This window comes from Cheilinus undulatus, unplaced genomic scaffold, assembly GCF_018320785.1.
Source record: "Cheilinus undulatus unplaced genomic scaffold, ASM1832078v1 Contig2, whole genome shotgun sequence".
NCBI lineage: Eukaryota > Metazoa > Chordata > Actinopteri > Labriformes > Labridae > Cheilinus > Cheilinus undulatus.
The window spans coordinates 179,985-203,665 of NW_024571687.1; the positions used below are offsets into that span (position 1 = coordinate 179,985).

General features: G+C 42.0%; 1 protein-coding gene across 1 annotated transcript in view; it reads left to right on the forward strand.

The window, feature by feature from the left end:
* Positions 1–3,489: 3,489 nt before the first annotated feature.
* Positions 3,490–23,681, forward strand: part of acox3 (acyl-CoA oxidase 3, pristanoyl) — a 42,190-nt gene continuing 21,998 nt past the window's right edge. Inside the window, exons 1-5 of the mRNA XM_041782466.1 lie at positions 3,490–3,592; positions 11,813–11,946; positions 19,872–19,969; positions 20,769–20,904; positions 20,994–21,068. Coding sequence (XP_041638400.1) covers positions 11,827–11,946; positions 19,872–19,969; positions 20,769–20,904; positions 20,994–21,068 — 429 coding nt within the window. The 5' untranslated portion in view covers positions 3,490–3,592; positions 11,813–11,826. The remainder of the gene's footprint in view (positions 3,593–11,812; positions 11,947–19,871; positions 19,970–20,768; positions 20,905–20,993; positions 21,069–23,681) is intronic.

Here is a 23,681-nt window from a genome sequence, read left to right on the forward strand (position 1 = left end):
GCAGCATCCACACAGAAACATACTGTATGCTTGTAGAGCCTTCACATCCTCTGACTTCATTTGTGGCCATGAAAATATCTTGTTCATGTAGGCAGATGTTATATGATGCTCATTTCCAAAATGTTCATGTAGTAAAGCCTTCGCTGTGGCATATCCTGTGCCATCAGTTGTGTGTTGACAGCTTCTGACAAGTTGTTGTGGTTGCCCACTGGTGTATTGCTCCAGATTATGCAGGCAGTCCACAAGATTATTAGTCTTTGCCTCTATGGTGGATATCCCTCTTTGACAGTGAGGTGAGGGTTTGTTGATGCACTAATATTGATGTCATTTCATTTTGTTTTTCCAATATAGACATAATATTGTGTTCACTGCTGTGGCTGGAAAAATGGCCATGTGCATCCTTATGTTGAGATACAGGGGGTGCTGCAGCGATAGGGGCTGCAGTCTCTGGTTTTGGAAGCACTGAGGGCCCCTGGTGGAGATAACTGTGGCTGTTTCTGGCAGGTGACTTTGGTCTTACACCTCCAAAGTGTTGACTTAAATTTCCAGTCACAGGCAGCATCCCTCCATACTGTCCTTCTCTATTTGGCACAAAGGTCTCTGCATGAATGCTGAGACCCTTTTTGAAATAGGACTCCAGGCCATCCTTCCTCCGAGAAGCACGACTGTGCACACTGGAGCCAGAGGACTCAAAAACCTTTACCTTTGCCATTGATGCAGCTATTTCAGCCTCCAGCTGAAGTTGCTCTTTTTGTTTTCTTAATTGCTCTTCCTGTTCTTCAAGGGCATGCTTTTCTTTGAGCAACCTTTGCCGAGCCAGTAAGGCAGCCATTTCAGCCTCGGCTTTGAGACCTGCAGATGCAGCAGATGAAACTTTAGATCTTGAGCCACTCAGCTTGCTGCTTAGATTTGATATGCTGTCAGTAGGTGCTACTGTATCCTGGTAATCAATTGGAGGATGCTGGTGAAGCTGTTCCATTTCATTCTGGACATCATTTTGATGATTTTGCTGCAGAAAAGCTATTTCTTCCTGGTCATCAGCTTGAGGATTTAGATTTTGGTGAAACTGCTGCTCCTTTTCACCTTCCATATCCAGCTGTTTCCTTTTCCAAGACCTCCTCCAGCCCTCCTCCTGGCAAGGCCTCCTCCTGCTGGAGCCTTCCAGTTACATGGGTCTCAGACAGAGCTTTGCTTGGGCGTCCACTCGACACTTTAAACCAGGCTTCCACATCCTGAAGAAATCCTGCTTTCTGTTTAGAAATCCTTGAAAACCACTCATGTTGCCTTTTTTGTTCATCACTTGGAATTAAAGGCAACAGAGAATCGTGCAGAGCAGCGGCATTGGCAGACAGTTGCACAATGTCATCAGCCTGTGATTTGACAAGTGAAACATTTTTCTCATCCTTCATGAGCTCTTTCGTGGACAATATCAAACGTTTTATTTCATCCACTTTCCTTTTGCGCTCCTTTTGAATTGACTCGATTTTGTTCACAAGGGCCTTCTCAGTGAGGATCGGTTTTCTTTTCCCCTCCTCTTTGCACCAGTTGCACCAGTCTTCTCGGTACCACTCATTTTGCCACACACAAACTGATCACGAAGAAAATCCAATGCAAAGCCAGCAAAATCAATAGCCACAACAAGCCGCAGCCTTCACGTGAAAAGCCATGACATCCAGCGTTGCGCACCGCAACACACACTACCCGGCTCCGTGTGCTCCAATCACAGCAGTCCACTCACTGCATAAACCCCCGCAGCAGCAACAGCCGACACACCGCGACAACAACGCTGATTTCCACGCAGCAGTAACCCTTTCAAACTGTTTCCAACAAGCCAACATAACAGCCAAACAAAACAGGTTACATACGAAGGTGTCCGGCTGGTGCGTTCTCAGGCAGGGGCAGCTTCACGACCCGTGTGCACGGTGGGATCAGCGAATCCAGTTATCCACTTGCTCCATGAGGTGCGTCCACAGGGATCCGTGACTAATGAAGTCCTTCCGTGGCTCCAATCTGATGTTTTGTCTCGTTTTTTGCTGACAAATGTAGGCGACTATCCTGAGCAATTTAGCCGCCGAGAGGCTGAATAGGGGAAGACAGTACCTTGCCCGATGCGCTGGCTCTTGAAGCATCAACCAACACTGCTCCAAAGTACTGCGTTTGTAGAGTTATTGATGATGAAACAGGGAAAGGCAGTGATTCAATATTCAGCTAAATCAAAGCGGTCAGCAGAAAGAGAACTTCCTCGTTCACCCCCTCTCAGTTCAAACACAAAACCCGCCAGGTGAACAGCTGACTTTACTACTTCTGGTGCTGATGTGCCTCCACCACCATCATGTGACTCACATCCCCGTATGTGACCATACCATTCACAAAACACACCACTAAGGCTATAGCTGCCACGAAGAGCTGGCCTCTACAGATTATATATATATAGGAATTTTTACTTGAAATAAAAGAATAAAGCTTCAAATACAGGAATACCATCAGAAAAATGGAGTAGGGCTTGAATATGGGAATACTGGCTTGAATATATGGACTATCTCAGAAGTACGTGTTAAGGTAAACTGGCTAAAACAATGTTTGCTAGCTTAGTTTACCTCTGATCATCTCTGACTCCTAAAACTCTAAAATATGATAAATTTACAACATATCAACATGGACCCAGGTGGAAAAACGTGCCGATATCTAGGAAGTAAAAATATAAACTAAATATACAGTTGAACATTAGAATATAAACAGACAAAAACTTAAAAACCTACCTCTCTACGGAGAAACCAGAAAATAATATATAGAGAAGAAAACAGAGAGGAAGGGCGGGAAATTTGAACAAAGAAAACCACAGAAGAAGAGAAAAAGAAGGAATCCCAGGACTAAAGCTAAGAAGGGACTTTAGAAATATTGAATACATTTATCTGTCGTATTTATTAGACTGATGAAGATTTGGTGAAAGGGATGTTTACATTTATATTCTTATATGTAATGCTTGAACTGTCGTGTCAGTTCAATCAGAGAATGAAGGAGAAGCATGGAGGCTTTCTGATAAATAACCCTTATCATAAAAACCTTTAATCATAGATGTCAATATTTAACTTTAGCTGACTATTTATATTTGTTTATGTATATTTATGTATATTTGAAATTTAAATATTAACATTAAAGTAATGGGGAACAGAGCAAGATGTTAATTTGTTTGTTTTAACTTTAAAACTGAGGAAAGGGTGAAACTTTTAATTTGTAGATAGTGAACTGAACCGGAAGCTGCTGGTTATTAAGCAATCGAATTTTACCCAGACCTTCAAAACAAAACAACGATTATTAATTTGGTAGTATCGCTTCATTTAATGACACAAACCTCTGTATATGTTAGGGTTTATATTGAGTTGATAAACATACATGAATATTTTGTTGTTCTGGAGTTACATAAAGGAGTTTAAATCTCCCTTTACCGAATATGATGCTCTTATTTTGAAGGGCACAAACAGGAAGAGTAGACGTTTGTCGTTTCAGATCCCGGAATCAGATGTTGAAGGACTCTGTCCTCGATGATCCAGCTGTAACAGAGCTGAAGGAGGGAAACGAGGACACTGAGGAGGTAAAGTTCACAGTTTTTTAATGATTGAAAGATTAAAACAGAGCTGAAACTATCTCCGGGGAAACTAAATGATTAATTCAGAGATTTAAGATGGAAACGTGGACGAGCCTCTCGATAAGAGACGATCTCTGATCGACAAGACCAACACTGCCAATGATTTCATAAAACTATAAAACCTGGAATAAAAGTAGAGCTCAGTAAAACTACACCCCTAACTCTCTGGACAAATACTGACAACACAGAAAAACATGGACAACAAACATTTATTCTGAGAAACTTTGCAAACTACCCTGAGAGAAACGCTCTAAATGTCAGTGATGCACTGAGAATATTTCAGTACAAATGCTGACAATAACTCCTTTAAAACACTGGCCATATGTCCTTATAAAAGCCAGCAACACCTCTGAATAAAAACTTTAAAAACACAGAAATAAATAGATGAAATAAAAGAATAAATGAATGCATACATAAAAGAATAAAGGCATGACCGTACAAATACAAAGATAAATCCCCTTGCTAAGGTTTTTTTTTTTTTTGTTGCATCATTAAAACACAGCAGACAGAAAAACCACGGTCTTATTTGCTCTGAATCATTGAAAACATCTTTGCATCTGTGTCCTGCACCAGCTCTTGGTTAATGTTGTTTAATGATGTTCTTTGGAGGAGTCTTGTCATGGTCTTAAAATCTCTGCTTTCTATTGTGATATAATGTATGTATACCCAGGGATAGGGCTGGGCAATAGATGCAAAATGAGATTAAATCGCAATGTGGTCTGATGCAATTTACAAATCACAGGAGGGGCAATATTTCTTTAACCTGAAATTCATGTCAAAATACCAACTTTAAAACTTTTTGCTGCAGAGATGTTGTAAATTACTTCTCAATCATCCAAGTGGCAGGTTTTTAGATTAATCATCAAAAATCATACTTTTTTGTACGTTCTTCTTACTAAATATGAGAATGACATAAGAACTATGACGGCCTTCAACACACAGAACACTGAAACCATGAATTTTGAAAGTCAAAAACTGAAACTAAAATTCAAAATCATGATTTTTAACATTCAAAATATGAGGTAAACATCGAAATCATGAGTTTCACATGTTAAAAAATATGAAATAAAATAAAAAACCATGAGTTTCACATGTTAAAAAATATGAAATAAAATAAAAAACCATGAGTTTCACATGTTAAAAAATATGAAATAAAATAAAAAATCATGAGTTTTTAAGGTAAAACAATGAGGTAAAAGTTAAAGTTAGGAGTTAAATAAAGTCAAAACATGAGATAAAAGTCAAAATGGTGACTTTAAAAGGTCTAAATAGGATTTTAAATTTTTAATTATTAATTTAAAATGTAAAAATATGAGATAAAAAGTCAAAGTTCTGAGATGTAAAGGTTAAAATATGTAATAAAAATTCAAAACCAGAACTTGTAGTCATAACTGAGATGTTAAATTGAAAATAAAGAGAAAACATGAATTTCTTCCCTACATTCCTGACTTTTATCAAAATATTTTAACTGTTTCCTCTTTCTAATTTTTCTTACTCATTTTGGATTTTATAAATCATCAAGGTTAGGTTAACATTTTTATACTGCAGACCTCATACCGGTGGGCCAGTTATAATAGAAATATTATATGATCTGGTGGGCCGGGTTAAACTACACCATGGGCTGGATTTGGACCCTGGGCCTTAAGTTTGACACCCCTGCTACACTGTTTCATTCTGCTTTTTTAAGCTTTCTGAAATATGGTGCTGAAACTATCTGATTTGTTACATTTGTCTAACCTTGGTGTGTTATTTGTGTGGACCTTGTCCTGCTGCTGTTTCAGTCAGGACTGAGACATCATGGTGACAGCTGTAGACTATCACTAAACACCTGTGATCCATCAGACATCATGGTGACAGCTGTAGACTGTCACTGAACACCTGTGGTCCATCAGACATCATGGTGACAGCTGTAGACTGTCACTGAACACCTGTGGTCCATCAGACATCATGGTGACAGCTGTAGACTGTCACTGAACACCTGTGGTCCATCAGACATCATGGTGACAGCTGTAGACTATCACTGAACACCTGTGGTCCATCAGACATCATGGTGACAGCTGTAGACTATCACTGAACACCTGTGGTCCATCAGACATCATGGCGACAGCTGTAGACTATCACTGAACACCTGTGGTCCATCAGACATCATGGCGACAGCTGTAGTTTAGTGGTACATTTGAAGACAGTATATCAGCATAGAGACTCTCTTTCTATGTGTTTTGGATCTAATCCGCTGTGACTGTGTAGACTCAGACTGAACCTTGGTCTCTGTTCTGTGTTGATAATGTCTGATCCAAGGTCAGCTTGTTGCTGTCCTGATAAAAATAGCTTCATATTCACATCAGCATGCAGCACACCTCAACCTTTGGCACAGCCAGTAGACCTGATCTCAACTCTGTACCCTTTTTTTGATAAAGCAATCCAAACATTAGTAACCCTTAGACACAGAGAATAAACGGAAACATTTAAACACCTTTGCCACAGAGAATAATAAACATAAACTTTAAAAACCTTTGGCACTGAGAATAATAAACATAAACTTTGAAAACCTTTGGCACAGAGAATAATAAACCATACCTTTAACAGCCTTTAACATTTATAACCTTTTGGATATGAAGTAGAGACAGAGAGGATAAATATCCCAGTCTTGTAGGGTTAAACCATATTTTTGACCTAATATGAACCGATACCGAACCGAATTTTTCTGCCCATTTTTACCAGCTGATAAGTCAGTTGTAAATATCATGATCATATACCACCCTTAAATGCTGGTAAATGTCCAACTGTAGCATCGGGTATAAGTGGCCGTTCAGGGTCACACACTCCTGAGCCCAACTATGATCACTGTATATTCAGAATGAGGCCCGAAACGCAAACTAACAACCAGACTGTTTACTCTGATTTGCTCAGGAGAACAAGGGGTTCTTTACTGTGCCTAGGAGTGACGCCAAGTATCATACATCCCTACCTACAGTCCTTTGTCAGCCCTCATGAGTCCCTACCTACAGTCCTTTGTCAGCCCTCATGAGTCCCTACCTACAGTCCTTTGTCAGCCCTCATGAGTCCCTACCTACAGTCCTTACTCAGCCCTCATGAATCTCTACCTACAGTCCTTTGTCAGCCCTCATGATTCCCTACCTACAGTCCTTTGTCAGCCCTCATGATTCCCTACCTACAGTCCTTTGTCAACCCTCATGAATCTCTACCTACAGTCATTTGTCAGCCCTCATGAGTCCCTACCTACAGTCCTTTGTCAGCCCTCATGAGTCCCTACCTACAGTCCTTTGTCAGCCCTCATGAGTCTCTACCTACAGTCCTTTGTCAGCCCTCATGAGTCCCTACATACAGTCCTTTGTCAGCCCTCATGAGTCCCTACCTACAGTCCTTTGACAGCCCTCATGAGTCCCTACCTACAGTCCTTTGTCAGCCCTCATGAGTCCCTACCTACAGTCATTTGTCAGCCCCCATGAGTCCCTACCTACAGTCCTTTGTCAGCCCTCATGAGTCCCTACCTACAGTCCTTTGTCAGCCCTCATGAGTCCCTACCTACAGTCCTTTGTCAGCCCTCATGAGTCCCTACCTACAGTCCTTTGTCAGCCCTCATGAGTCCCTACCTACAGTCATTTGACAGCCCTCATGAGTCCCTGACTACAGTCCTTTGACAGCCCTCATGAGTCCCTACCTACACTCCTTTGTCAGCCCTCATGAGTCCCTACCTATAGTCCTTTGTCAGCCCTCATGAGTCCCTACCTACAGTCCTTTGTTAGCCATCATGAGTCCCTACCAACAGTCCTTTGTCAGCCCTCATGAGTCCCTACCTATAGTCCTTTGTCAGCCCTCATGAGTCCCTACCTACAGTCCTTTGTCAGCCCTAATGAGTCCCTACCTACAGTCCTTTGTCAGCCCTCATGAGTCCCTACCTACAGTCCTTTGTCAGCCCTCATGAGTCTCTACCTACAGTCCTTTGTCAGCCCTCATGAGTCCCTACATACAGTCCTTTGTCAGCCCTCATGAGTCCCTACCTACAGTCATTTGTCAGCCCCCATGAGTCCCTACCTACAATTCTTTTGTCAGCCCTCATGAGTCCCTACCTACAGTCCTTTGTCAGCCCTCATGAGTCCCTACCTACAGTCCTTTGTCAGCCCTCATGAGTCCCTACCTACACTCTTTAGTCATCCTCATGTGTCCCTAACTACAGTTTTTAGTAAACCTTCATGAGTCCCTACCTACACTCCTTTGTCAGCCCTCATGATTCCCTACCTACAGTCATTTGACAGCCCTCATGAGTCCCTGACTACAGTCCTTTGACAGCCCTCATGAGTCCCTACCTACAGTCCTTTGTCAGCCCTCATGAGTCCCTACCTATAGTCCTTTGTCAGCCCTCATGAGTCCCTACCTACAGTCCTTTGTCAGCCCTCATGAGTCCCTACCTACAGTCCTTTGTCAGCCCTCATGAGTCTCTACCTACAGTCCTTTGTCAGCCCTCATGAGTCCCTACATACAGTCCTTTGTCAGCCCTCATGAGTCCCTACCTACAGTCCTTTGACAGCCCTCATGAGTCCCTACCTACAGTCCTTTGTCAGCCCTCATGAGTCCCTACCTACAGTCATTTGTCAGCCCCCATGAGTCCCTACCTATAGTCCTTTGTCAGCCCTCATGAGTCCCTACCTACAGTCCTTTGTCAGCCCTCATGAGTCCCTACCTACAGTCCTTTGTCAGCCCTCATGAGTCCCTACCTACAGTCCTTTGTCAGCCCTCATGAGTCCCTACCTACAGTCATTTGACAGCCCTCATGAGTCCCTGACTACAGTCCTTTGACAGCCCTCATGAGTCCCTACCTACAGTCCTTTGTCAGCCCTCATGAGTCCCTACCTATAGTCCTTTGTCAGCCCTCATGAGTCCCTACCTACAGTCCTTTGTTAGCCATCATGAGTCCCTACCAACAGTCCTTTGTCAGCCCTCATGAGTCCCTACCTATAGTCCTTTGTCAGCCCTCATGAGTCCCTACCTACAGTCCTTTGTCAGCCCTAATGAGTCCCTACCTACAGTCCTTTGTCAGCCCTCATGAGTCCCTACCTACAGTCCTTTGTCAGCCCTCATGAGTCCCTACCTACACTCTTTAGTCATCCTCATGTGTCCCTAACTACAGTTTTTAGTAAACCTTCATGAGTCCCTACCTACACTCCTTTGTCAGCCCTCATGATTCCCTACCTACAGTCATTTGACAGCCCTCATGAGTCCCTGACTACAGTCCTTTGACAGCCCTCATGAGTCCCTACCTACAGTCCTTTGTCAGCCCTCATGAGTCCCTACCTACAGTCCTTTGTCAGCCCTCATGAGTCCCTACCTACAGTCCTTTGTCAGCCCTCATGAGTCCCTACCTACAGTCCTTTGTCAGCCCTCATGAGTCCCTACCTACAATTCTTTTGTCAGCCCTCATGAGTCCCTACCTACAGTCCTTTGTCAGCCCTCATGAGTCCCTACCTACAGTCCTTTGTCAGCCCTCATGAGTCCCTACCTACAGTCCTTTGTTAGCCATCATGAGTCCCTACCAACAGTCCTTTGTCAGCCCTCATGAGTCCCTACCTACAGTCCTTTGTCAGCCCTAATGAGTCCCTGACTACAGTCCTTTGACAGCCCTCATGAGTCCCTACCTACAGTCCTTTGTCAGCCCTCATGAGTCCCTACCTATAGTCCTTTGTCAGCCCTCATGAGTCCCTACCTACAGTCCTTTGTCAGCCCTCATGAGTCCCTACCTACAGTCCTTTGTCAGCCCTCATGAGTCCCTACATACAGTCCTTTGTCAGCCCTCATGAGTCCCTACCTACAGTCCTTTGACAGCCCTCATGAGTCCCTACCTACAGTCCTTTGTCAGCCCTCATGAGTCCCTACCTACAGTCATTTGTCAGCCCACATGAGTCCCTACCTACAGTCCTTTGTCAGCCCTCATGAGTCCCTACCTACAGTCCTTTGTCAGCCCTCATGAGTCCCTACCTACAGTCCTTTGTCAGCCCTCATGAGTCCCTACCTACAGTCCTTTGTCAGCCCTCATGAGTCCCTACCTACAGTCATTTGACAGCCCTCATGAGTCCCTGACTACAGTCCTTTGACAGCCCTCATGAGTCCCTACCTACAGTCCTTTGTCAGCCCTCATGAGTCCCTACCTATAGTCCTTTGTCAGCCCTCATGAGTCCCTACCTACAGTCCTTTGTTAGCCATCATGAGTCCCTACCAACAGTCCTTTGTCAGCCCTCATGAGTCCCTACCTATAGTCCTTTGTCAGCCCTCATGAGTCCCTACCTACAGTCCTTTGTCAGCCCTAATGAGTCCCTACCTACAGTCCTTTGTCAGCCCTCATGAGTCCCTACCTACAGTCCTTTGTCAGCCCTCATGAGTCCCTACCTACAGTCCTTTGTCAGCCCTCATGAGTCCCTACATACAGTCCTTTGTCAGCCCTCATGAGTCCCTACCTACAGTCATTTGTCAGCCCCCATGAGTCCCTACCTACAATTCTTTTGTCAGCCCTCATGAGTCCCTACCTACAGTCCTTTGTCAGCCCTCATGAGTCCCTACCTACAGTCCTTTGTCAGCCCTCATGAGTCCCTACCTACACTCTTTAGTCATCCTCATGTGTCCCTAACTACAGTTTTTAGTAAACCTTCATGAGTCCCTACCTACACTCCTTTGTCAGCCCTCATGATTCCCTACCTACAGTCATTTGACAGCCCTCATGAGTCCCTGACTACAGTCCTTTGACAGCCCTCATGAGTCCCTACCTACAGTCCTTTGTCAGCCCTCATGAGTCCCTACCTATAGTCCTTTGTCAGCCCTCATGAGTCCCTACCTACAGTCCTTTGTTAGCCATCATGAGTCCCTACCAACAGTCCTTTGTCAGCCCTCATGAGTCCCTACCTACAGTCCTTTGTCAGCCCTCATGAGTCCCTACCTATAGTCCTTTGTCAGCCCTCATGAGTCCCTACCTACAGTCCTTTGTTAGCCATCATGAGTCCCTACCAACAGTCCTTTGTCAGCCCTCATGAGTCCCTACCAACAGTCCTTTGTCAGCCCTTAAAAGTTCCTACCTACAGTCCTTTGTCAGCCATCATGAGTCCCTACCTATAGTCCTTTGTCAGCCCTCATGAGTCCCTACCTACAGTCCTTTGTTAGCCCTCATGAGTCCCTACCAACAGTCCTTTGTCAGCTCTCATGAGTCTCTACCAACAGTCCTTTGTCAGCCCTCCTGAGTCCCTACCTACAGTCCTTTGTCAGCCCTCATGAGTCCCTGCCAACAGTCTTTTGTCGGCCCTCATGAGTCCCTCCCTACAGTCCTTTGTCAGCCCTCATGAGTCCCTGCCAACAGTCTTTTGTCAGCCCTCATGAGTCCCTGCCAACAGTCTTTTGTTGGCCCTCATGAGTCCCTACCTACATTCTTTAATGTCTTAGGATTGTGGGCCATGGTCTTGAGCACAGTGATGACCAGTCCTTTTTAAAGGGTCATCAACATTCAGATGTTCATCTGTAGTTTAAAATCTCAATTTCAGGGCCAACAAGAATGCTTGAGAACCAAGGGGGTAGAATATTTGTCATCCTCTATCACTTCAGCTTTGGTCCACACTCCTTGGTTCTGTTCCTGTTCTTCTAGTTCTAAGAGAGCTTTTTCCTCAGATTTTTCTGTTGTTGCTGTCATTATAAATTTCTTAAGCTCAGCATTAGTTCATGTGGGACACAGAAGTTATATACCCAGTTTTGATCTTGTGATGGTCAGCTGATCCCAATTATTACCTCCAAGTTCTCACAGCCAGTCACAGCTCTTTCTCTCAACACAGCAGTGTATTTAAATATGACGTTCTTCTCACTCATCCCTGCTTGCATTAATGCTGATGCACCACACTGCTGTTGCTGGCAAGCGTCACCTCCTCCACCCCAGCCTCCTCCTTTACAGCACAAGATTGTTGCACCCTCTTTAATTGTTTTCAGTACGCATTGTCATAAATGTATCTTTCCATACGCATTCATTCCCTGTGAAGTCAAAGCATGCTGCTGACTAACCCAGGACTATGTTTAAAGCCTGCCAAGTTAAACTCTAGATCCACTTATCAATTAAAAGGTTAAGTGCATGACGAGAGAGTTCCTGTCTAAATTATTATTAACATTTTTTTCCTCCAGTGAGAACAGTAAAGATGGACTCTCTGGTTCCTGACCTTCCCAGCGGTCCTCTGGACGTCTACAGGAAAAAGGCGTCCTTCAACTGGAAGGAGATGCTGCTGTTCCTCGAGGGCGAGGACATCATCAAGTTCAAGGTACCGGCAAAGAACAGCTTCTACCCAAGTTTAACACAGGTTCTACTAAAGTTAAACACAGGTTCTACCCAAGTTTAACACAGGTTCTACTAAAGTTAAACACAGGTTCTACCCAAGTTTAACACAGGTTCTACTAAAGTTAAACACAGGTTCTACCCACGTTAAGCACAGGTTCTACTAAAGTTAAACACAGGTTCTACCCACGTTTAGCACAGCTTCTACTTATGTTTAACACAGGTTCTACCCACGTTTAACACAGGTTCTACCCACGTTTAACACAGGTTCTACTTAGGTTTAACACAGGTTCCACCCACGTTTAACACAGGTTCCACTTATGTCTAATACAGGTTCTACCCACTTTTAACAAAGGTTTTACTTAGGTTTAACACAGGTTTTAACCACGTTTAATGCAGGTTCTACTTAGGTTTAACACAGGTTCTACCCACTTTTAACACAGGTTCCAACCACGTTCAACACAGGTTCCACTTATGTCTAATACAGGTTCTACCCACTTTTAACAAAGGTTCTACTAAAGTTAAACACAGGTTTTAACAGCATTTAACACAGGTTCTACTTAGGTTTAACACAGGTTCTACCCAAGTTTAACACAGGTTCCACCCACTTTTAACACAGGTTCTACTTAGGTTTAACACAGGTTCCACCCACTTTTAACACAGGTTCCACTTATGTCTAATACAGGTTCTACCCACTTTTAACAAAGGTTTTACTTAGGTTTAACACAGGTTTTAACCACGTTTAATGCAGGTTCTACTTATGTTTAACATAGGTTCTACTTAGGTTTAACACAGGTTCCACCCACGTTCAACACAGGTTCCACTTATGTCTAATACAGGTTCTACCCACTTTTAACAAAGGTTTTACTTAGGTTTAACACAGGTTTTAACCACGTTTAATGCAGGTTCTACTTAGGTTTAACACAGGTTCTACCCAAGTTTAACACAGGTTCTACTTCTGTGTAACACAGGTTCTACCCAAGTTTAACACAGGTTCTACTTCTGTGTAACACAGGTTCTACCCAAGTTTAACACAGGTTCTACTTCTGTGTAACACAGGTTCTACTTAGGTTTAACACAGGTTCCACCCAAGTTTAACACAGGTTCCACCCAAGTTTAACACAGGTTCCACCCACGTTTAACACAGGTTCCACTTATGTCTAATACAGGTTCTACCCACTTTTAACACAGGTTTTACTTAGGTTTAACACAGGTTTTAACAGCGTTTAACACAGGTTCTACTAAGGTTTAACACAGGTTCCACCCACGTTTAACACAGGTTCCACCCACGTTTAACACAGGTTCCACTTATGTCTAATACAGGTTCTACCCACTTTTAACACAGGTTTTACTTAGGTTTAACACCGGTTTTAACAGCGTTTAACACAGGTTCTACTTAGGTTTAACACAGGTTCTACCCAAGTTTAACACAGGTTCTACTTCTGTGTAACACAGGTTCTACCCAAGTTTAACACAGGTTCTACTTCTGTGTAACACAGGTTCTACCCAAGTTTAACACAGGTTCTACTTCTGTGTAACACAGGTTCTACTTAGGTTTAACACAGGTTCCACCCAAGTTTAACACAGGTTCCACCCACGTTTAACACAGGTTCCACTTATGTCTAATACAGGTTCTACCCACTTTTAACACAGGTTTTACTTAGGTTTAACACAGGTTTTAACAGCGTTTAACACAGGTTCTACTAAGGTTTAACACAGGTTCCACCCACGTTTAACACAGGTTCCACCCACGTTTAACACAGGTTCCACTTATGTCTAATACAGGTTCTACCCACTTTTAACACAGGTTTTACTTAGGTTTAACACCGGTTTTAACAGCGTTTAACACAGGTTCTACTTAGGTTTAACACAGGTTCTACCCAAGTTTAACACAGGTTCTACTTCTGTGTAACACAGGTTCTATTCACATTACACACATTTACACAGGTACTACCTACATTTAACACAGGTTCTTCTTACGTTTAACACAGGTTCCTCTTGTGTATAACACAGGTTCTACCTGTGTTTAACACAGGTTCTACTTATGTTTAACACAGGTTCTAATTATGTTTAACACAGGCTCTGCTTATCTTTAACACAGTTTCTACTTATGTTTAACACAAGTTCTACTTATGTTTAACAAAGGTTCTATTCACGTTTAACTCAGGTTCTACCCATTTTTAACACAGGTTTTACTTACGTTTAACACAGGTTCTACCCACTTTTAACACAGGTTCTACTTAGGTTTAACACAGGTTCTTCCCACGTTTAACACAGGTTCTACCTAAGTTTAACACAGGTTCCTCTTGTGTATAACACAGGTTCTACCTGTGTTTAACACAGGTTCTGCCTATGTTCAACACAGGTTCTACTTATGTTTAACACAGGTTCTAATTATGTTTAACACAGGCTCTGCTTATCTTTAACACAGTTTCTACTTATGTTTAACACAAGTTCTACTTATGTTTAACACAGGTTCTATTCACGTTTAACTCAGGTTCTACCCATTTTTAACACAAGTTTTACTTACGTTTAACACAGGTTCTACCCACTTTTAACACAGGTTCTACTTAGGTTTAACACAGGTTCTTCCCACGTTTAACACAGGTTCTACCTAAGTTTAACACAGGTTCTACCCACTTTTAACAAAGGTTCTACTTAGGTTTAACACAGGTTCTACTTAGGTTTAACACAGGTTCTACTTAGGTTTAACACAGGTTCTACCTAAGTTTAACACAGGTTCTACCCACTTTTAACAAAGGTTCTACTTAGGTTTAACACAGGTTCTACTTAGGTTTAACACAGGTTCTACTTAGGTTTAACACAGGTTCTACTTAGGTTTAACACAGGTTCTACCCACTTTTAACAAAGGTTCTACTTAGGTTTAACACAGGTTCTACTTAGGTTTAACACAGGTTCTTCTTAGGTTTAACACAGGTTCTACTTAGGTTTAACACAGGTTCTACCCACTTTTAACAAAGGTTCTACTTAGGTTTAACACAGGTTCTTCTTAGGTTTAACACAGGTTCTTCTTATGTCTAATACAGGTTCTACCCACTTTTAACAAAGGTTTTACTTAGGTTTAACACAGGTTTTAACCACGTTTAATGCAGGTTCTACCCAAGTTTAACACAGGTTCTACCCAAGTTTAACACAGGTTCTACTTCTGTGTAACACAGGTTCTACCCAAGTTTAACACAGGTTCTACTTCTGTGTAACACAGGTTCTACCCAAGTTTAACACAGGTTCTACTTCTGTGTAACACAGGTTCTACTTAGGTTTAACACAGGTTCCACCCAAGTTTAACACAGGTTCCACCCACGTTTAACACAGGTTCCACTTATGTCTAATACAGGTTCTACCCACTTTTAACACAGGTTTTACTTAGGTTTAACACAGGTTTTAACAGCGTTTAACACAGGTTCTACTAAGGTTTAACACAGGTTCCACCCACGTTTAACACAGGTTCCACCCACGTTTAACACAGGTTCCACTTATGTCTAATACAGGTTCTACCCACTTTTAACACAGGTTTTACTTAGGTTTAACACCGGTTTTAACAGCGTTTAACACAGGTTCTACTTAGGTTTAACACAGGTTCTACCCAAGTTTAACACAGGTTCTACTTCTGTGTAACACAGGTTCTATTCACATTACACACATTTACACAGGTACTACCTACATTTAACACAGGTTCTTCTTACGTTTAACACAGGTTCCTCTTGTGTATAACACAGGTTCTACCTGTGTTTAACACAGGTTCTGCCTATGTTCAACACAGGTTCTACTTATGTTTAACACAGGTTCTAATTATGTTTAACACAGGCTCTGCTTATCTTTAACACAGGTTCCACCCACGTTTAACACAGGTTCCACCCACGTTTAACACAGGTTCCACTTATGTCTAATACAGGTTCTACCCACTTTTAACACAGGTTTTACTTAGGTTTAACACCGGTTTTAACAGCGTTTAACACAGGTTCTACTTAGGTTTAACACAGGTTCTACCCAAGTTTAACACAGGTTCTACTTCTGTGTAACACAGGTTCTACCCAAGTTTAACACAGGTTCTACTTCTGTGTAACACAGGTTCTACCCAAGTTTAACACAGGTTCTACTTCTGTGTAACACAGGTTCTACTTAGGTTTAACACAGGTTCCACCCAAGTTTAACACAGGTTCCACCCACGTTTAACACAGGTTCCACTTATGTCTAATACAGGTTCTACCCACTTTTAACACAGGTTTTACTTAGGTTTAACACAGGTTTTAACAGCGTTTAACACAGGTTCTACTAAGGTTTAACACAGGTTCCACCCACGTTTAACACAGGTTCCACCCACGTTTAACACAGGTTCCACTTATGTCTAATACAGGTTCTACCCACTTTTAACACAGGTTTTACTTAGGTTTAACACCGGTTTTAACAGCGTTTAACACAGGTTCTACTTAGGTTTAACACAGGTTCTACCCAAGTTTAACACAGGTTCTACTTCTGTGTAACACAGGTTCTATTCACATTACACACATTTACACAGGTACTACCTACATTTAACACAGGTTCTTCTTACGTTTAACACAGGTTCCTCTTGTGTATAACACAGGTTCTACCTGTGTTTAACACAGGTTCTACTTATGTTTAACACAGGTTCTAATTATGTTTAACACAGGCTCTGCTTATCTTTAACACAGTTTCTACTTATGTTTAACACAAGTTCTACTTATGTTTAACAAAGGTTCTATTCACGTTTAACTCAGGTTCTACCCATTTTTAACACAGGTTTTACTTACGTTTAACACAGGTTCTACCCACTTTTAACACAGGTTCTACTTAGGTTTAACACAGGTTCTTCCCACGTTTAACACAGGTTCTACCTAAGTTTAACACAGGTTCCTCTTGTGTATAACACAGGTTCTACCTGTGTTTAACACAGGTTCTGCCTATGTTCAACACAGGTTCTACTTATGTTTAACACAGGTTCTAATTATGTTTAACACAGGCTCTGCTTATCTTTAACACAGTTTCTACTTATGTTTAACACAAGTTCTACTTATGTTTAACAAAGGTTCTATTCACGTTTAACTCAGGTTCTACTTAGGTTTAACACAGGTTCTACTTAGGTTTAACACAGGTTCTACTTAGGTTTAACACAGGTTCTTCCCACGTTTAACACAGGTTCTACCTAAGTTTAACACAGGTTCTACCCACTTTTAACAAAGGTTCTACTTAGGTTTAACACAGGTTCTACTTAGGTTTAACACAGGTTCTACTTAGGTTTAACACAGGTTCTACCTAAGTTTAACACAGGTTCTACCCACTTTTAACAAAGGTTCTACTTAGGTTTAACACAGGTTCTACTTAGGTTTAACACAGGTTCTACTTAGGTTTAACACAGGTTCTACTTAGGTTTAACACAGGTTCTACCCACTTTTAACAAAGGTTCTACTTAGGTTTAACACAGGTTCTACTTAGGTTTAACACAGGTTCTTCTTAGGTTTAACACAGGTTCTTCTTAGGTTTAACACAGGTTCTACTTAGGTTTAACACAGGTTCTACCCACTTTTAACAAAGGTTCTACTTAGGTTTAACACAGGTTCTTCTTAGGTTTAACACAGGTTCTTCTTATGTCTAATACAGGTTCTACCCACTTTTAACAAAGGTTTTACTTAGGTTTAACACAGGTTTTAACCACGTTTAATGCAGGTTCTACCCAAGTTTAACACAGGTTCTACCCAAGTTTAACACAGGTTCTACTTCTGTGTAACACAGGTTCTACCCAAGTTTAACACAGGTTCTACTTCTGTGTAACACAGGTTCTACCCAAGTTTAACACAGGTTCTACTTCTGTGTAACACAGGTTCTACTTAGGTTTAACACAGGTTCAACCCAAGTTTAACACAGGTTCAACACACGCTTTAACACAGGTTCCACTTATGTCTAATACAGGTTCTACCCACTTTTAACACAGGTTTTACTTAGGTTTAACACAGGTTTTAACAGCGTTTAACACAGGTTCTACTAAGGTTTAACACAGGTTCCACCCACGTTTAACACAGGTTCCACCCACGTTTAACACAGGTTCCACTTATGTCTAATACAGGTTCTACCCACTTTTAACACAGGTTTTACTTAGGTTTAACACCGGTTTTAACAGCGTTTAACACAGGTTCTACTTAGGTTTAACACAGGTTCTACCCAAGTTTAACACAGGTTCTACTTCTGTGTAACACAGGTTCTATTCACATTACACACATTTACACAGGTACTACCTACATTTAACACAGGTTCTTCTTACGTTTAACACAGGTTCCTCTTGTGTATAACACAGGTTCTACCTGTGTTTAACACAGGTTCTGCCTATGTTCAACACAGGTTCTACTTATGTTTAACACAGGTTCTAATTATGTTTAACACAGGCTCTGCTTATCTTTAACACAGTTTCTACTTATGTTTAACACAAGTTCTACTTATGTTTAACAAAGGTTCTATTCACGTTTAACTCAGGTTCTACCCATTTTTAACACAGGTTTTACTTACGTTTAACACAGGTTCTACCCACTTTTAACACAGGTTCTACTTAGGTTTAACACAGGTTCTTCCCACGTTTAACACAGGTTCTACCTAAGTTTAACACAGGTTCTACCCACTTTTAACAAAGGTTCTACTTAGGTTTAACACAGGTTCTACTTAGGTTTAACACAGGTTCTACCTAAGTTTAACACAGGTTCTACCCACTTTTAACAAAGGTTCTACTTAGGTTTAACACAGGTTCTACTTAGGTTTAACACAGGTTCTACTTAGGTTTAACACAGGTTCTACCTAAGTTTAACACAGGTTCTACCCACTTTTAACAAAGGTTCTACTTAGGTTTAACACAGGTTCTACTTAGGTTTAACACAGGTTCTACTTAGGTTTAACACAGGTTCTACCTAAGTTTAACACAGGTTCTACCCACTTTTAACAAAGGTTCTACTTAGGTTTAACACAGGTTCTACTGAGGTTTAACACAGGTTCTACTTAGGTTTAACACAGGTTCTACTTAGGTTTAACACAGGTTCCACCCACTTTTAACAAAGGTTCTACTTAGGTTTAACACAGGTTCTTCTTAGGTTTAACACAGGTTCTTCTTAGGTTTAACACAGGTTCTACCCACTTTTAACACAGGTTCTACCCACTTTTAACACAGGTTCTACCCACTTTTAACACAGGTTCTACCCACTTTTAACAAAGGTTCTACTTAGGTTTAACACAGGTTCTTCTTAGGTTTAACACAGGTTCTACTTAGGTTTAACACAGGTTCCACTTATGTTTAACACAGGTTCTACTTACATTTAAGACAGGTTCTACTCCCGTTTACCAAATTTCTACTTACGTTTAATACAGGTTCTACCTATGTTCTACCTGTGTTCAATACACTTTTTCCATGTGTTCTACAAACATTCTACCGAGGTTATACATAATTTTTTTCATGTGTTCTTTATATCCTCTATATCTGTACTACTTGTGCATATTTTGTTCCCACATGTTTTACTTTTGTTCTTCACATGTTCAACCCACGTGCATCGTATGCTTAAAACATGTTATGGACATGTTCTGTACATGTACTACTCATGCTCTGCCTATCTTCTAATGTATTCTTCACCTGCTCTGCCAAAGTTCCACCCATATTCTTCACATGTTCTAGCTATGTTCTTCACATATTCTGTCTATACTCTTCAATTGTTTTACCTATTTTCTCCACATGCTCTATTAATGGTCAACCCATGTTCTCCCCACGTTATTCACATGTTCTATCCATGTTCCTCACATGTTCAACCCACATTTTTGACAGGCTCTACCCTTGTTCATAATGTGTTAAAAAAAATTCTAAATGTTCTCCCCATGTTCTTCATGTTGTGGTCTGTTCTCTAGAACCTTTTGTTCCAGACTCTGGAGAACGACCCTCTCTTTGCTCGTCGTCCTGGTGAGGATGTTCCTCTGGAGAAGATGAGAGAGCTCACCTTCCTCAGGTAACATCAGCATTCTCAGATGTCCTGTTATTTATCATGTCCTGTTCTAAAAGAGATCTCTGATGTTCTCCAGGGTGAAGAAGCTGTTCTGTCCTATCCTTCATGTCCTGTTCTAGTAGAGATCTCTGATGTTCTCTAGGGTGAAGAAGCTGTTCTGTCCTATCCTTCATGTCCTGTTCTAGTAGAGATCTCTGATGTTCTCTAGGGTGAAGAAGCTGTTCTGTCCTATCCTTCATGTCCTGTTCTAGTAGAGATCTCTGATGTTCTCCAGGGTGAAGAAGCTGTTCTGTCCTATCCTTCATGTCCTGTTCTAGTAGAGATCTCTGATGTTCTCTAGGGTGAAGAAGCTGTTCTGTCCTATCCTTCATGTCCTGTTCTAATAGAGATCTCTGATGTTCTCCAGGGTGAAGAAGCTGTTCTGTCCTATCCTTCATGTCCTGTTCTAGTAGAGATCTCTGATGTTCTCCAGGGTGAAGAAGCTGTTCTGTCCTATCCTTCATGTCCTGTTCTAATAGAGATCTCTGATGTTCTCCAGGGTGAAGAAGCTGTTCTGTCCTATCCTTCATGTCCTGTTCTAATAGAGATCTCTGATGTTCTCCAGGGTGAAGAAGCTGTTCTGTCCTATCCTTCATGTCCTGTTCTAATAGAGATCTCTGATGTTCTCCAGGTCGAAGAAGCTGTTCTGTCCTATCCTTCATGTCCTGTTCTAAAAGAGATCTCTGGTGTTCTCCAGGGTGAAGAAGCTGTTCTGTCCTATCCTTCATGTCCTGTTCTAACAGAGATCTCTGATGTTCTCCAGGGTGAAGAAGCTGTTCTCCTATGATATCCTCCCTGATGACGAGGCCATGGCTAATCCATTGAAGGCCGTGGCCCTCACTAACTGTTTGGGCATGTACGACTGGGCCATGGGAGCAAAATACTTCCTGGACCGAGGGGTGAGGCTGTTAGAATGTTCTAAAATTTTTAACACATAATTATTTTTAATACACAAGCACAGAGTTTGACTGGTGTTTTTCTATTTCAGATGTTTGGATCAACAGTGGCGAGCTCAGGCTCAAAGAGACACAGCGAGTACGTGGACAAGACCAATGCCATGGAGGTAAGACTAAACCTTAGACTGGTTAACTGACTAATCTACCAGATCAGACCATTAACACCAGACCTTTAGGTTCTAGAGAGTCACTAAACCTCAGACTGATGGACCAGATCAGACCGTTAATACCAGACCTTGAGGTTCTAGAGAGTCACTAAACCTCAGACTGATGGACCAGATCAGACCGTTAATACCAGACCTTGAGGTTCTAGAGAGTCACTAAACCTCAGACTGATGGACCAGATCAGAGTGTTAATACCAGACCTTTAGGTTCTAGAGAGTAACTAAACCTCAGACTGATGGACCAGATCAGAGTGTTAATACCAGACCTTTAGGTTCTAGAGAGTCACTAAACCTCAGACTGATGGACCAGATCAGACCGTTAATACCAGACCTTGAGGTTCTAGAGAGTCACTAAACCTCAGACTGATGGACCAGATCAGAGTGTTAATACCAGACCTTTAGGTTCTAGAGAGTCACTAAACCTCAGACTGATGGACCAGATCAGAGTGTTAATACCAGACCTTTAGGTTCTAGAGAGTCACTAAACCTCAGACTGATGGACCAGATCAGAGTGTTAATACCAGACCTTTAGGTTCTAGAGAGTCACTAAACCTCAGACTGATGGACCAGATCAGAGCGATAAACCAGACCTTTAGGTTCTAGAGAGTCACTAAACCTCAGACTGATGGACCAGATCAGAGTGTTAATACCAGACCTTTAGGTTCTAGAGAGTCACTAAACCTCAGACTGATGGACCAGATCAGAGTGTTAATACCAGACCTTTAGGTTCTAGAGAGTCACTAAACCTCAGACTGATGGACCAGATCAGAGTGTTAATACCAGACCTTTAGGTTCTAGAGAGTCACTAAACCTCAGACTGATGGACCAGATCAGAGCGATAAACCAGACCTTTAGGTTCTAGAGAGTCACTAAACCTCAGACTGATGGACCAGATCAGAGTGTTAATACCAGACCTTTAGGTTCTAGAGAGTCACTAAACCTCAGACTGATGGACCAGATCAGACCGTTAATACCAGACCTTGAGGTTCTAGAGAGTCACTAAACCTCAGACTGATGGACCAGATCAGAGTGTTAATACCAGACCTTTAGGTTCTAGAGAGTAACCAAACCTCAGACTGATGGACCAGATCAGACCATTAATACCAGACCTTTAGGTTCTAGGGAGTAACCAAACCTCAGACTGATGGACCAGATCAGACCGTTAATACCAGACCTTTAGGTTCTAGGGAGTAACCAAACCTCAGACTGATGGACCAGATCAGAGTGTTAATACCAGACCTTTAGGTTCTAGAGAGTCACTAAACCTCAGACTGATGGACCAGATCAGAGTGTTAATACCAGACCTTTAGGTTCTAGGGAGTAACCAAACCTCAGACTGATGGACCAGATCAGACCGTTAATACCAGACCTTTAGGTTCTAGAGAGTAACCAAACCTCAGACTGATGGACCAGATCAGACCGTTAATACCAGACCTTTAGGTTCTAGAGAGTCACTAAACCTCAGACTGATGGACCAGATCAGAGCGATAAACCAGACCTTTAGGTTCTAGAGAGTCACTAAACCTCAGACTGATGGACCAGATCAGACCGATAAACCAGACCTTTAGGTTCTAGAGAGTCACTAAACCTCAGACTGATGGACCAGATCAGACCGTTAATACCAGACCTTTAGGTTCTAGGGAGTAACCAAACCTCAGACTGATGGACCAGATCAGACCGTTAATACCAGACCTTTAGGTTCTAGAGAGTCACTAAACCTCAGACTGATGGACCAGATCAGACCATTAATACCAGACCTTTAGGTTCTAGGGAGTAACCAAACCTCAGACTGATGGACCAGATCAGACCGTTAATACCAGACCTTTAGGTTCTAGGGAGTAACCAAACCTCAGACTGATGGACCAGATCAGAGTGTTAATACCAGACCTTTAGGTTCTAGAGAGTCACTAAACCTCAGACTGATGGACCAGATCAGAGTGTTAATACCAGACCTTTAGGTTCTAGGGAGTAACCAAACCTCAGACTGATGGACCAGATCAGACCGTTAATACCAGACCTTTAGGTTCTAGAGAGTAACCAAACCTCAGACTGATGGACCAGATCAGAGCTATAAACCAGACCTTTAGGTTCTAGAGAGTCACTAAACCTCAGACTGATGGACCAGATCAGAGCGATAAACCAGACCTTTAGGTTCTAGAGAGTCACTAAACCTCAGACTGATGGACCAGATCAGACCGTTAATACCAGACCTTGAGGTTCTAGAGAGTCACTAAACCTCAGACTGATGGACCAGATCAGAGTGTTAATACCAGACCTTTAGGTTCTAGAGAGTCACTAAACCTCAGACTGATGGACCAGATCAGAGTGTTAATACCAGACCTTTAGGTTCTAGAGAGTCACTAAACCTCAGACTGATGGACCAGATCAGAGTGTTAATACCAGACCTTTAGGTTCTAGAGAGTCACTAAACCTCAGACTGATGGACCAGATCAGAGTGTTAATACCAGACCTTTAGGTTCTAGAGAGTCACTAAACCTCAGACTGATGGACCAGATCAGAGTGTTAATACCAGACCTTTAGGTTCTAGAGAGTCAC